This window comes from Cebus imitator, unplaced genomic scaffold (assembly GCF_001604975.1).
Source record: "Cebus imitator isolate Cc_AM_T3 unplaced genomic scaffold, Cebus_imitator-1.0 Scaffold61, whole genome shotgun sequence".
Lineage (NCBI taxonomy): Eukaryota > Metazoa > Chordata > Mammalia > Primates > Cebidae > Cebus > Cebus imitator.
In genome coordinates this window covers 8,696,127-8,711,526 of record NW_016107376.1, presented here as the reverse complement: position 1 = coordinate 8,711,526, position 15,400 = coordinate 8,696,127, and the positions used below count along the sequence as shown (strand labels likewise).

Genomic DNA, 15,400 nt, shown 5'->3' with positions numbered 1-15,400 from the left:
CCTTGGGTTGCTCAGTTTGCCACAGGCCCCAACTGGACCACTTCACTTGTTTGCATTACTGACCTGGCCTCTGCAGGCATTTAAGTTGGTGGCTCTTAGATTTATGCCTTTAAAGAAGCAATTCCTGTCCAGTTAGGAATTAGTAAGGGGTAAAAGTCAATTTCTGCCTCTGAATAGAATTTTATAGGCTTTGATTTTTCTTTTCAACTTTTTGGGATAGTAATTCAGTTATAACAGCAGTAATTATTGGACATTATTGAGCACCATAACATTTAGCTGACTCCCAGGGTTAGCACACAAGTGTTTGGAGGTAAGAATTTGAATAATTCTCTAATTTAGTTTGCATTCTAAATCCTGCAGCTACTCAGCAGGTACTACAGAAATGGGAGGCTATGCTCAAAAGCATATTTTGTAGAGACAGTATTACAGAAGAGAGATGAATCCAAAGAAAAACTTTCTGAGAGAGGTAGTTAAGCTCACTCTATTTTCCCTTGGAAACTGTTGACTACCATAGGTAAGATTGTCCCACAATGCAGGAACACCCTTCTAACTACCAGGACTCACTCAACACAATGAACAGCTCACACTTTTCAAAGAGAAATATTAGAGAACACTAGAACCTTCTCAGGATGATGAGTCTTTCACTTTATTTTGATGTACCTCGTGCAAGTGTGTTTCCATTTTACAGTGAGAAATGTGTTAATTCTTTTCTATTATTTCACTTTTTCAAGTGATTTAAACACATTTCATAGAAATATAAAATGGAAAGAAAATGGAACTTGACTAATTTCATAGCTGCAGCTGACTTAAATTTTTAAATTTCGATAGTATTAAATGTTAACACGAGAGCTCCCAAAGCTAAAATTGTTATGTATTTGCTTAATTTAAATAAATATTTGCTTTTGATTAAGGTGATGCCTGGAATATTGTTTCGAATTTTCATTGTTTATTTTCTTTCAGGACCCCGCAGGGATCTTTGAATTGGTGGAACTCGTTGGAAATGGAACATATGGGCAAGTTTATAAGGTAAGTACATTGAGTCTGAGTGTGGCTTATGTGTGGTTTCAGTTCCTAAATGCTGAATTGCAGTCCTGTCTACTTGCTCATAAATGGCTCATAACAGATTTAAAATGAAGTAACATACTTGTCGATTGACTCTCCATCTTTAAAATATATCTGTGGTTATGTTGCCTAAATTGGATTCTGTGATTTGGGTATTTCACTTCGTTATCTGTTACCGTGTTTGTATCTGACACATGAATTCCGATGCCACATATTTGAAGCTCTTCAAGTGTTTGGTCTCCTCTACTTTAATCCCGGCCAGAGCTGGTTTTTGAAAGAGAAAAGAATGCCATCTACTTTAGAAATTGAAGCTATTAAACTATTGCAGCTGGAAAAGTAGATGCGTTATTGGCCTGGGGCATGAATTAAATGAGTTGAGTGAACAGTGTTTGAAGAAAACTTGGTTACCTCACAAAGCAAAGCTTAATAGCAGTGACAAATTTTGGAAGTTAGGAAATAATTAAAAGTTAAACTTGAGTTGAGATTGAGCTGAGAAGTCTTGCTTGCCGGTTTACTAATTTTTGCTTACAAATTCACTCAAAAAGTGTTTTTAAAAGGTATTTTCCCCCAGTATAATCTGCGAAAAATGGTTGGTTGAAAATGTGAGTTTATTCCTTTTCTGATTTTCAAAAAAAGTGAAAGTGAACTGTTTTTGGACTAAAATTTTTGGGGTTCTGTTGAATGAGCTATTGAAATGCCATCAAAACAAGCCAACTGTTTCCTCATGATAATTTCTAGGGAAATATCCATCATTTTCCCTAGTGGCAGTGATATGAGATGGCATTTCCATTACAAATTATCTTGCGCTCTATTTTTAAAAATTCCTGCTGAGCCCTAAACTTCTCTCAGTTAATTAAATGTATTACAGAAATCATTCAGGTTGTAATATTTTCAATTCTGCAGAATGTCAAAAGTATTATTTATATGGTATTCTTGAGATTCTGTTTTTTAAAGCACACATTTATATGTTTATTTACCAGAGGTTCCCTTTGGTGTCCAGGGGGAAATTTCTCCGTTGCAAGAAACAATTATTTCCTAAATTGTCTATCTTTTACCATTGGACAGAATGTAGTCTACCCAACCTGCTCTCTTGATGCTGATCCTGTCTGACACAGAAAGAAATGTGTCTCAGCAAAGGCTTTCAGACACTTTCAATGAAGATAATTAGGTTGGAAGATTGTGTTACTGCGTTTTGAGAAACTGGATTGAACTTGTGAAGTATCTAATGAATTAAGCTCTAACTTAGGTAGAAAATTACTTCTGATTTGCTGTCAATATGAAGGAGCAACTCTGTAACATGTTGTTGGTTTTATGGTGCCATTTCTTAGAGCCTTTCTGTTGTATTATGTTTTCCACCCATAGGATATGCATTTACGAGACAATTCACAGCTTGGCACACTAATTCAAGTGGTGAACTCTGCACTGTTATGAGATAGCAAAGAGATTCAATTAAGGATGAGAATATTTGGAAAATCCAGAACTACCCATAATTTCTTGTTATTTGAAAAGGGCAAGGAAACAAATGGCAAGAAGTCTCAGATCTTTTTAGAGAGGGAAGATATTTAGCAGTTAGGTGGTCAACATTAATATTCTAAAGGATACCATTCACTTGGTGGTTGATACAGTACTTTGGCAGCTTCCAAGTTTAAGAGAGATTCTGCAAAGAATGGTCATGGTGAATGCAGTGAACTTTGGGACAGGAGATTTGATCTCTTTCACGTTTCCCCATTGTTTTGTAGCTACCACAGCTTTTCTGTGAATTAGTCTAATGAGAATATTGCTAGAAATCCTTTGGGGCCTGGCTAGGTACAGTGGCTCACGCCTGTAATCGCAGCACTTCGGGAGGCCAAGGCAGGTGGATCATTTGAGGTCAGGAGTTTGAGGCCAGCCGGGCCAACATGAGGAAACCCCCTCTCTACTAAAAATACAAAAATTAGCCTGGTGGTAGTTGTGCGCACCTGTAATCCCAGCTACTTGGGAGACTGAGGCAGGAGAATCTCTTGAGCCTGGGAGGCAGAGGTTGCAGTGAGTTGAGATGTCTCCACTGCACTCCAGTCTGGGTGAGAGAGTGAGACCCTGTCTCAAAAAAAAAAAAAAAAAAAAAAAAAAAAAAAAAAAAAAAAAAAAAAAAAGAAAAAGAAAAAAGAAAAAAGAACTTCAGGGCCTTGTGATGATTCACTTAAAGAGTTATAACTCCCTACCTAGGTAAGAGTTTGGTTTCTAGGCAACCAGATGGTGTTAGGTGACACTGCTCATGAACAGACCCTGTGTTTCTTGAGATCACTAATCTAGCCCTGCTGTCATTCTGAGTTCTAAAAGATTAAAGCTTAATAAAATAGCAAAATCTGAGCTAAAAGATATGTGCGCCTAAAGTAAATTACATTAAAAATGTTCACACTATAGATTATACGACTTTTATGGAACATCTATGTTTCTAAAATACTGTAGGTATAAACAGAAATGTTATAGCTCTAGGGGGAGGTCCTTATACATAAAATCATATAAGTATTTTCTTTACGCTAAATACTGTATTAGTCTGTTCTCACGCTGCTATGAAGAAATATGTTAACTGGGTAATTTATAAAGGAAAGAGGTTTAATTGACTCACAGTTCTGCATGGCTAGGGAACCCTCAAGAAACTTACAATCATGGCGGAATGCACCTCTTCACAGGGTGGCAGGAGAGAGAAGCAGTGCCCAGTGAAGGGGGAAGCCCCTTATAAAATCATCAGATCTTGTGAAAACTAACTCACTATCATGAGAACAGGATGGGGGAATCCGCCTCAATGATTCAATTATCTGCATCTGGTCTCTTCCACGACACATGGGGATTATAGGAAGTACAATTCAAGATGAGATTTGGCTGGGGACACAGCCAAACCATATCAAATGCTAAGCCTTTGACTTTAATTCTTAAAGTCCTTCTTTTGGTATTCCTGGTTTTCTTAAAGTCAGTTATAATTTTATGCATGACTATATGGACATAGACTTTATTTTATGGAAAATTTTATTGTAAGTTTCTTTTTCATAAGCTGCTCTAAGAGAATCATAATATAATTTTGTTTACAGGTAGTTTTAAAGAAACATACTTAATATAATAAATAAAAAGTACATGTAGGTATTCAGAGAATACTTCCTGAGATGGATTTGCATGAGAGCCAGGTACATCTAGGTGTAGAAATATAAATATTTTATATAAAAACCATTTAATAATGTTTAGTTTTTCAAAGTTGCTTCTAGTCTTACTCCCAGTTCTGGCTTATTCCTATTTTGAGCAAACTTAGATTAGTTTATCTTTAGCATTTTGGTCCCAGATAATCAAGTAGTGATTCAGTATCTGTTTTTTGCTTTATTTACTGAGGAGCATAGGTAGATAATAAAGAATACTGACTCACTGTCAGGGCTTTTAATGAGGAAACCATCTCCCTATGCTCATGGCTGCATTAAAAAATAAACCAACAAAAGGCCACATACCCATTTACTAAAGGTCTTGGCTGTTTATTGGCATGCTACCTATTGGGAACCGAATGGAATCTGGATCGATTTTTGTTAAAATAAGTAATTCTTTTAACAAATTGAAATAATTGTTTAATGTTTACTGCTAAAATACTACTACAAATTAGCCACAGGTTTTAAATAAATGTTGGTCTCTCCTGTCTCCTAATTTTCCCTTTGAGCATAGATTGGTTATTACGGAGATGAAGTCATATTTTATCCCAGGTTGGTAATGTGAATTAGAAATATGAAGGAGTTCTCATATTTCTTTTCAATGCTCCTTAAAGTTGTAAAGTGCAAAGTAGGGAGGCCATTATGGAGCTATAGTGCTCATGAGAGAGACACAGATGCTGTGAGTGTATATTTTTCCAGTGGGCTATAAGATTCTTCATAGTCCTCATTCTGAGTTCTCCTCTTCCAGCTGGCTGTCCCACCCATCCTTGATCATCTCCAGTCATCTGGAACTCACTACTTCCCTGTCAGTCCATTTTCCTGAATTCCTGTGAATATTGTCATGTTGAGCTGAGATGCTGCCTTCCTAAAACCCATTTCATACCTCTAGAGTTATTTAAAATTTAAAATTAAATATTCTTTCACAAGAATGTAGTCCTTTTGATATTTGAAGAAGATTTCTCCCTTCTTCCTCCAAACATATATCTCCTGTTGTGCAGACAAGGTAGCCTCAGTTGCTTGATTCATTCTTCTTATGACACAGACCTGAGGCCCTTCATTATCCCTGCTTCTGCCCTGGAAATATTATGTTTTATACTTGTGAATAGTTTTATATTCCATAAAACCTTTTGAATATATGATTTCATTTCTATTAGAATGAGCACCTTGTTCTTACCTCCGGATCGTTATAGTTACAGTTCCCTCTACTTAGAGCACTTTCCCCCAGCCCCCTCATGGCTGGCTCCTTCTCCTTCAGGTCTCAGCTCAAATGTTACCTTCTCAAGGAAGCCACTTTTCATCCCTATGTCTACTACAGCCAGACCCTGCCTCTGCTTCCCTCTGCCATAGGCTTTCTTTATCACATTAACCTGTTTTATTGTTTTTGTGGTATTGCTACTCTCTGAATTATCACACTTCCTTGTTTATGTTTGTATTTAGCAATTTAAATACATAAGTCAAGGGAAAGTAAAGTCAGAGATCTAGTCTGTCTGGGCCATCACTCTATCCCTACTCTGGCACATAGTAAATGTTGACAGTTTTGGGGCCCAGAATTGAGCTATGTTTCCTTTATAATTCTCTGTATATTTGTTCCTAATTTAAAATTTTTAACATTTTCATAAAATGTTAATCTTTATACTTTAGAAAAACATATTTGCACAAAACCAATAAACAAAATGCTCTACCTATGTTTTTTTATGATGGAAGGTGGATGTGGATGTTATGTTTAATGAATTACCTGTAGTCTGCAGAAGCAAGGCCATGCTAGAAATTTACAAAATAAGGCAAAGCAATTTTCTGGGTTTTGGTCTCCTGGCAGAGGTCCTCAGACTTTAGTAATGTAAAATGGATATTTGGGAAAGGATTTAAAGTGAAAAAAAAAAAAAGGATTTCCAGGCTCCAGCTTCTGAAATTTTGATTCAGTGGGTCTGGGGTATCCTCTGGGCACCTTTAATAAGTGTAAATGCTCATTCTGTTGTTCAAGGTCCTGGGACTGCACCTCCAGACACTACAAAAATGACTGTATCATCCTGTTATAGGTCACTTGAGTGAATGTGAAGCCTAACACTTTCTGTAATCATTTATTTTAGGATTTCCATGCTGACTCAAACTTGCATAAACCGAGGAAAGCAAAAAACAAAGATCTTGACCTGAGATGTGATACCAACGAGTTTTGGCTTATTCAGAGATTTGACTTTTAGTGTTTTTATTTGATATGCTTATGATTACAGTTTTCTCAAATCTGTATATCGCAATCCCTTCATTAACTTCCCGTTAAAATAAGATAAAACATTTCAATAGTAAGTTTATTCATGGTTTATTTATGGAGGCGATTCTGTAACATTACCCAGGATGCACTGCAGCCTTTCATAGCCTGCTGCAATGAATCATGTATTATACTATTCATTTCTTGTTTGGCAAGGAGTAAGTATGGGAGAATGGTGCATTTTATAGATAATAGTGGCATTTGTTTTTTAATCAAGAATTTCTAACATAAAGAATACATTCTTTCACATTTGTTGAGTGCCCATGAAAAAAGCCCTGTGCTTTGTATGGGAATAATGCACAGCTAACTGAGGAGGTTCCTCCTCTTAAGAAGTACGTAATCGGATTATCTAATTAGGACTGACTGCTCACTCTGCACCAGAGGTTTTTATGCATGTTGTCTCAGTTATTCCTCATGGTAGTTACGGTCTCATTCTACTGGGGAGGAAGCACACGTACCAAATCACATTATCACTCTAAGGCAGGATTTCTTAGCCTCAGTGTTCCTGAGATCTGGGGCTGGATAATTCTTTGCTGTGGGGGTGTACTGTGCATTGCAGGATATATAGCAGCCCCCTTGGCCTCTTCCAACTAGAAAGCAGTAGCACCCTAAGTTGTGACAGCCGAAAATGTCTCCAGATTTTGCCAGGGTCTTCTGTGGAGGCAAAACCACTGCTCTAAAAATAAAACAAAATGGCAAAACTCTTGACATTGAGGTTCAGGTGGGCACAGTGAAAGTGTAGACTCTTTAGGAATTGATGCTGTCCAGGCAGAGTGGGGACCTGAATGGGCTGGAAGATGTGGATTTGGAAATAGCTTAGAGGCCTTGGCATTTCTACCACCTCTGGGAGCATAAATGAGCAATTTCATAAGTGGGAAGAGTATAATGAAAAGGACTTTGGAACAGGACTGAGCTGGATTCCTAGTCTGGTTCTGCTCTGTTCCAATTGTGGAACAGATAACCAACTTTCCCTCTGAGTCTGAATGTCTTTATCTTTGATTAATAGAACAGAGTAGAGCTGTTAATGAAAACTCAAGTATAAAACATTAATGTGTGGCAGTGCTCAGCTCAGTGCCTGACACATAGTAGACATTCAATAACCTTTTCCTCTTCCCAAACACATATGCCAGTTCTTCCTATGGTCTTGCTTTCATAGAACATTCTATGGCTCGAAAGAAACATTCATAGAGGAATGAAGTTAGAAACACATGTCTTTGTGCTCCACATTCTACATTTGATTTATTGGTTTTTATATATGCTTAGCATGCCATTATTTGTATTAAATATTAGGATGGTGCAAAAATAACTATGGTTTTTGACATTAAAAGTAATGGCAAAATACTTTTGCACCAACCTAATTCTGGTATTTCTTTTAATGGCAAAAACTGCAATAACTTTTGCACTAAACTAATACAATTCTCAATACTTCGTACATTGTATTTGGTGATATAATTGCCATTTGGATATTATATTTGGTCTTTAGTGTTTAAAAAAGCCAATTTCTAAGTAATGTATAAAGAGAAGACAGATTAATAGAGGAATCAGGAATTGGTTGCTGCACCGTGGAACTTTGGTGGAGTGAAATTGTTTCTGAATAATTTTATATTTCACAAGGTTTGGAGGAGAAGCAACAGTATTTCTTCTTCAGGTAGTGTAAGATCTCAGGGGAGAGTCTTTATTGCGAGATTAGTGAAGGGATGTGGAGCAGCAAGAACCTCGTTTAGGCATTAAGGGCCTGTCATATAGTTTTGGTTCTACCCTTAACTTGCCTTAGCTTTGAGCTTGCCGTAGATCTACTTGGAACTTCAATTGTTCTCATCTGTAAAATTAGAATATAAAGAAATAGTTTTCGTGGTATTCCCCACCAAGCTATTGTGAAGTTGAAATTAATTAATGACTATGAAAGTATTTTGTGGAATATAAATTCCCATGTACATGTAAGGTTTGATGATTGCTATTGTCATTTATCACAATAGGAGGTGGCACATTCCTGTTATCTTGGGGCCTAGGGAAGTTTATTCCTATGTTGTTCTTCCTCTTCTTCATCCTCGGTCTTCATTACCTAGTCTCAGAGTACTTTTGCTGGAACTAAAGGTAACAATTTTACTTCTGTTCTCCAATAAGTAGGAGAATCATTTACCTTTGAAATATGTTGGCTTGATGAACTTTCCATCTTCATAGATCCCTGAGTTGTTTGCATCTAGTTTGTCTGAAGACCATGCCACCTTGTACATGATCTGTTGAGTGTAATGAATTAGATGGTTGTCATATGAACATGGAAGGAAGACCTTTGTGAGTGCCTCTGTGCTGGATGCCATATGGAAGGGTCAGTTTCTCTGCTAGGTGGCTGAGCCTCTAGAGTTGCTACCAAAACTTGATACAGGGACTATGCAGGATTTCTTGTTGCTACTAGTGGTTCTCAGCCATCACCTTTTATAGAAATCATCTGGATAATTTTGCAAAACTATAGATAATTGGGGTTTTCTTTAAACATTTGATTTTAGTTTGTCTGATGTTGGGCTGGGTGAGGTTTTATTCCAGATGTTCCCAGATGCTTGTAATGCAGAGTCAGGATAGAGAGCCGCTGGCCTGAGGTTCTCTGTGGTTTAAGTGCTCTTTTGGGTATCTTTGCTTTTGGGGACAAGTCTACGCCTTTTAGCTTTATCCTGGGGTTTTGTTTACCTTTTATTCATTTATTTAGTGTCAGCCTTCATGTATGTAACAACTTCATGTATCTAACAATTGCTTTCAGGGCAGGGTTTATAGATAAGCATGTGATCCCTGCCATCCAAAGGTTTGAAGTCTCGGATGGCCGAGATGTGAAAGTCAGTCACTTCAAAGAATATATGGAGCAGAGCCAATTCTGTGGGGGCTGTGGGAAGACCAGGGAAGCCTTCATATATGAGGTGACTCTTGAGTGGAGTCTTAAAAGATGAATAGATGTATGTGGAAGGGGAATTAAGAAGGTACTCTAGGGAGAGGTAGTGTTACCAAAGGCTTGACTGCTGTTGATGGCCTGGGCCAGGATCAAAGATAAAGAAATGCAGACTCAGAGGGTAAGTTGATTATCTTCACCTGATGTGAAGTAGGGTTAGGAAGCCTTGAAGACAACGTGGACAGGTGGCTCTTCTGGCCTTGAGTCTTCTTAGCTGTATGAGCTTAAGAATGTCATTTAAGTCTTCTGGGCCTTGGTTTCATGTATAATGAAGAGGTCTGGCCAGAGGGTCTCCAGAGTTCCTTTTGGACATGACCATTTTTAATTCTAAATAGAGCACTAGTCTGGATAACCTCCACAAGTTGCTTCCATGAATCCACTTAACAGCCTGTGCTTTTCCAGCTACAAAACTGTAATAGAAATATTCCAAACCATTAGCAAAATGATTTACACTGAATGCCTAATATTGCCAAGGTATTCATTTGGCCTGGTGGCTTGGCTTGGTGTAGTCTGTGTTGAAGGATGTAGACACATGCACATTTTATACCATTCTTTCATTAATTCAGAGCCACAAGGCTTTAGCAGGTTCTCAGTGAATGATGATATATACTTTCTAACAGTGATGAAAAGAGGATATTTTCTGCTAGGGATGGACATGGATTGGCACCCATGTGCTTAATTCTGATTTGAAGTACAGGTATTGATCGACTTACCACCTATGCAACTTACGACCATTTGACTTTACGACCACAATCGCTAGCCACGACTGCTCCGCATCTGGCAGCGCAAACGTTGCCCAGCTGGGCGTACGACAGTGCGGACCAGCTTCCGGCAGCACTACCATCTCCATGTGCACCATTTCAACTGTACATATAGCCTACTCAACTTACGACCAAATTGTGTTACGACCGGTCCGCGGTCCCGACCGTGGTCCTAAGTCAAGCACTAGAATGCTCTATTTAGAATGCTTTAGTCCAAAATTCTTTCATTTCACCTCATATGTATCAATGAGTTGCCAAATAACTTGATGCACAACCCCCTCATGACTTGTAGTTTTTAGATCTCATAACACCCTTAATGACTTGGTGATTATAAGGCACTTTCAAGTAATTAAACAATCAATAGTTACTATTCTGGGTGATTTGTAACCTGTAAAATGAAACCCTGCCAGGACTACAGGCACAGAATTTAGGGCTCTTCATGGTTTTAACTATTTTGTACCTGGGAAACATTTGAGACTCTTTAATGAAAAGAATAACCAATTAACTGTCCTACTGAGATGATATTTGTTATCGCTGTGGTTTAACCTTAAATGTAATTGTATTAAATCTGCTTGGATATTTTGCATATGCAAAAAAGAAATATCTGCTGTTTGTCAAGCAAATGTACACTTACTACTAAGTAGGAGCCTTGTGGGTGGTGAGGGTCTAGAATGGGCCATTACAACCTCTGCCTGCTGGGTGCAGTGGCCTTGGGCAGTGCTTCAATCTTGATCCTGTTGCTCACTTTGCAAGGCAAAGCACAGAACTACTGTGTCCATTTTATTCACCTCTACAACAAAGGAAGACAAGTGTAGTAGCTGGCTACACAATTTTTCTAAATAAATTACGAAATATCTACCACAACAATCACAATAACCATATCATCTTTGTGGATAGCAGGGAAGAATTAGGAAATGATGTGAAGAGCTCAGTCTCCTTTAAGGAGAAGGTGACTTCTTGTTTTAGAAAGATTGCCCGTTGCTGTTTAACATCTTCGAGTTGATACTTTTCTTAAGTATTTCTTGAGAAATTCAGTTTTGATCTGTGCATCACATTCAGGGCTGTGGTATGAGGCCCCTAGCTGAATTGATCTTACTGAAACTCTTACTTTTTAGCTGTACCTCTTTCTCCTATTGTAGAAGGTACATATTATAATTACCCCCTTAGCTATTTTAAGTCAGGACACAATTCAGCAGCATTTAAGTACATTCACATTGTTGTGCAATCCTCACTGCCACCAATCTCCAGAACTTTTTCATCATCCTAACCTGAAACCCTGACCCTGTTAAACTCCCCACACCCTGCTATTCCCACTCCACCCCATGCCCTGATATCTGTTTTCAAAAATACTGTTAGCAAACTTAAAACTTAATTAAGAGGTGGTAGTTTCCTGGATAATGTCCTGCAACTCTGGACCTGCAACAAGCCTGAAATGGGTCTGCACGTCTGTGTGCCCTTAGGTTGGCATTCCTTGAGGTAACTCACCAACAGCCCACTTTATTATCTGCAGGCGATTGACCAGCCAGCACCTGCACCTAGTTGTAGGGAGCTGAAACCAGCTGAAGCTCTTGATTTTTCTACCCTGTCTATATCTAAATAAAACAGTCCTTCCCAGGTAGATGTCCTCAAAAAATATACAAGCATTTTGCATGAATCCTAAAAGGATATTGTGTGTGTTTTCTGATATGGTTTGGCCGTGTCTCCAGCCAAATCTCACCTTGAATTGTGATAATCCCCAAGTGTCAGAGGCAGGGCCAGGTGGAGATAGTTGAATCACAGGGCAGTTTCCCTCATACCGTTCTCGTGTAGTGAGTAAGCCTCACGAGATCTGATGGTTTTATAAATGGGAGTTCCCCTGCACTAGCTGTCAGCCTGCACCGTGTGAGACGTGACTGCTCCTCATTCACTTCCAGCCATGAGTGTGAGGCCTTCCCAGCTGCGCAGAACTGTGAGTCAATTAAACCTCTTTACTTTATAAGCTACCCAGTCTCAGGTACGTCTTTATTAGCAGTGTGAGAACAGACTAATACATTTTCTATATTAAAATGTCTAGGCTGCAGTTATTTTTATTGCAATTTTACAAATGAGATTTTTCTTTACCTTTGAATGTATCAACTGTTTTTCAAAGCAGCAAAACATTTTTCCGCCACTGGAAACTCCAGTATTTCACTCAGTCGTGGAATGTTCCAGGTGGAGGATAGGATCCACCTGATGGAGCATCCCTTTGCTAACACAGCACTCCCCTGATACTCCTCTACCTCCCTCCACGGAGCAGCCCCACACTTGAGTGGAGTCCTTAGACTCCAGGGAGCACAGTTCTACATTCCCAGTCACAGGTCCCCATAACGTGACCTTTGCCTCCCTCTCCAGCTTCATCTACGGCCCATCCCGATTCCCGCTGTGTGCCTCCATGGTAGCACATTGCTGGGCATTCGTGCACGCTGTACACAGTGTCTGTTTATCTGTGCTGTGCCCTTTTCCACCCCCTGTTGGCTAGCAACCATACTTCATCCTTAACACATGGCTCGGGTAGCACCTTGCCCCGTGGGGTTTGATGGCCTTCCCTGCCTCATCTCTCGGTATGCTGACCTGTCTGTCTTGTCCTCAGTCTGGCTATCTCCTAAACTGAGCTCCTTGAGTCAGGGACATTACCTTACTATTTCTCTAGTGCCAATACAGAGTAGGTAGTTAAAAATAAGTACCAAAAAAAAAAAGGTACAGAGGCTGAGGCAGGTGGCTCACCTGAGGTCAGGCATTTGAGACCAGCCTGGCCAACACAGCAAAACCCGTCTCTACTAAAATATAAAAATTAGCCAGGTGTGGTGGCGTGGGCCTGTAATCCCAGCTATTTGGGAGGCGGAGGCAGAAGAATCACTTGAACCTGAGAGGCTGAAGTTGCCATGAGCTAAGATCACACCACTGCACTCTGGCCTGGGCAAAAACAAAACAAAAAACAGTATTCTATGTTCTGCTGAGTTTGGAATGCTCTAACTCAGGGCGATATGCTTAGGTTTGCTTCATCTCAACTGTTTAAGCATATTAATTAAGGAGACTGACACAAAATATAATATTTAGTAGCCAACAGCAGTTTGATACCTGATAAGTAGAAACAGTGTCCACTTACCATCTAATATGACAGATGAGAATAGGTCAAAGAAAAAAAATGGTTTTCCTTCTTTTTACAACTGGCTTTATAATTCTAAGGCTGTTTTTGTGACTAAGCACAAACGTCTGAACCTTGAAAGAGCCCGTTACACACTTTTGATAACAGAGATAGCTTTTTGGAGATAGGCTTCTGTTTTCCATCTTCTACCGTGTCTTTGGGACTGTAGAGTTAAACATTGACATCAGTGGTTAGAATGGTTTTCAAATAACCTTCGTATTCATTATTTCATTTGACCTTCACAGTAACCCCACAAGTTGGGTAGAAGAAGTACGATTAATCCTGTGTTAAAGGAGAGAAACTAAGGTCTGCGAGTTTATAAATGACTTTCCTGAAGCCCCCAAGTAAGTGGTCGAGCATGACTCTTGATCGGGTCGCCTAAATTCTCTTAGTTCAGCTCAGAAGCTCCCAGGAGGAAACTTTGGTATAACATCTCCTTAAATGCTTGGCAAAGATTGGTTTTACCCTGACCATCCATTGCATGTTTAGAATATTTTAAGTAGATTCTTGATAAGTCTGAATTTCTAATATAGAGCAGCAATACTATAGCCTGTTTCAATATATAGTGCTTCTCATCTTTATATTCAAAATACTAAAGGGTGATGGATGACTTGGTGATTACTCATTGATTTCTTAGTAAATGGAGATGCTGTTTTTATACAACAAACAAATTGTATTTTCCCAGAAAGGTAAGAAGGGAATTATTTTCCATCTACAAAAAAGAAAGTGGCATGCCTTGGGCTAATTACATTTTGCAATATAAAATACGTCTGTGTTGATTATTTAAGGGAGTTGGTTGCTTCTTTTGAGAGGGAAGGAAAGAAATTTCTAGACGTCTTTAAAAATCCGCTCCAATAGCCAGATGGACGATTTTTTTTTCCCCCCAGAAAAACTCTACAATCAGACTGGAGCTTGGTAAATGTTTGTTGAATTGAATTGATTTATTCTCTCAGCTTCAGTTGTGTGCTTTTGTGAACAAATGGATGAGTATTACTGCTCTGGAGACCATGCAAATATTTGCCAGGTGCATAATTTGTACTTCTCTATTCCAAGCAGAGAGAAGGCCAGTTACCTGTAACCTGGTGTGGCGTTGCAGCAAGTTCTTACTCTTTGCTTTTATATTTCCTCCTTTACAGGGGTGTCTAGGTTTGTGTGTTTGGGGTTGAGGGTGGGGAGAGACAATGAGATCGAAGATGGAAAGGAATTTCTGAGTATTGTAGCTGAGGAGGATGGCCTGGCCGCAATATCAGGATGCAATCTCTTGGATAATTTAGCATGAGTGCAAATTAGGAATACCTGTGAGTCTCCATTCCTGTTTCCATCAAGGATCCCATTCACCCTTTTCCCTGCAGACTTTAGATATTAACACCAGCAACCCAGGAATGCTAGAGATGCCTCTCTCAGACACTTTCATGACAAGTTTTACCCACATTTATCTCATTCTTTCTCTTTGTCAAAACAGTGAAAGTTAGTGAAAACTCAGGACAGCGTGTCCTCTTCTTTGGGTGGAGGCAAAGTTGATTGTATATTCTCTTCAAAGGAGTTGCCAATTAGGCATATTCTGATTTCTTCTCAGCTAACACTTCTGGTTATTTCAGCCAGAGGAAATGAATATTTTGTGGTCTAACTAGTACATTTTGTTCTACCATTTTGTACCCACTTGTGCACTTATGAAGAGATACTTCAAATACTTCAGAACTTCAAAACCTTTCGTTTCCCTTGAGAAACCCATCACAGAAGCCAATCAGCAAAGCCCCCCCTCCTCTTCCTCCACATCAACATGTTCTTCTGAGAGTTCTTCAGGGAGGAGGTGTCTGAAGCCAAGCCCTCTGAGGCAACGCCAGCTTTCATGGTCTGCTGTGGGATGGGGAAATGAGATGAGCAGATGACTCGTGTGGATCCATGGTTGCTCTGTCCTTGGCGTTCCAGTTTATCTGTTTCCCAGAACAAGACTTGCTTGCATAAGACGGATGCCTATAGTTAATCAGCTGAGTACATAGTCATAAATTAAGGTGTGACCAAGAATCCAGTGTCATGGAGGAAAACACA

General features: G+C 39.1%; 1 protein-coding gene across 4 annotated transcripts in view; it reads left to right on the top strand.

Annotated features, from left to right (window-relative positions):
• The window catches only part of TNIK (TRAF2 and NCK interacting kinase), a 412,478-nt gene that overhangs the window by 95,066 nt on the left and 302,012 nt on the right, over positions 1-15,400 (top strand). For all 4 annotated transcript variants that reach the window (XM_017529736.2, XM_017529735.2, XM_017529734.2 and 1 more), the window contains exon 2: positions 961-1,026. In XM_017529736.2, the coding sequence (XP_017385225.1) occupies positions 961-1,026 (66 nt within the window). The remainder of the gene's footprint in view (positions 1-960; positions 1,027-15,400) is intronic.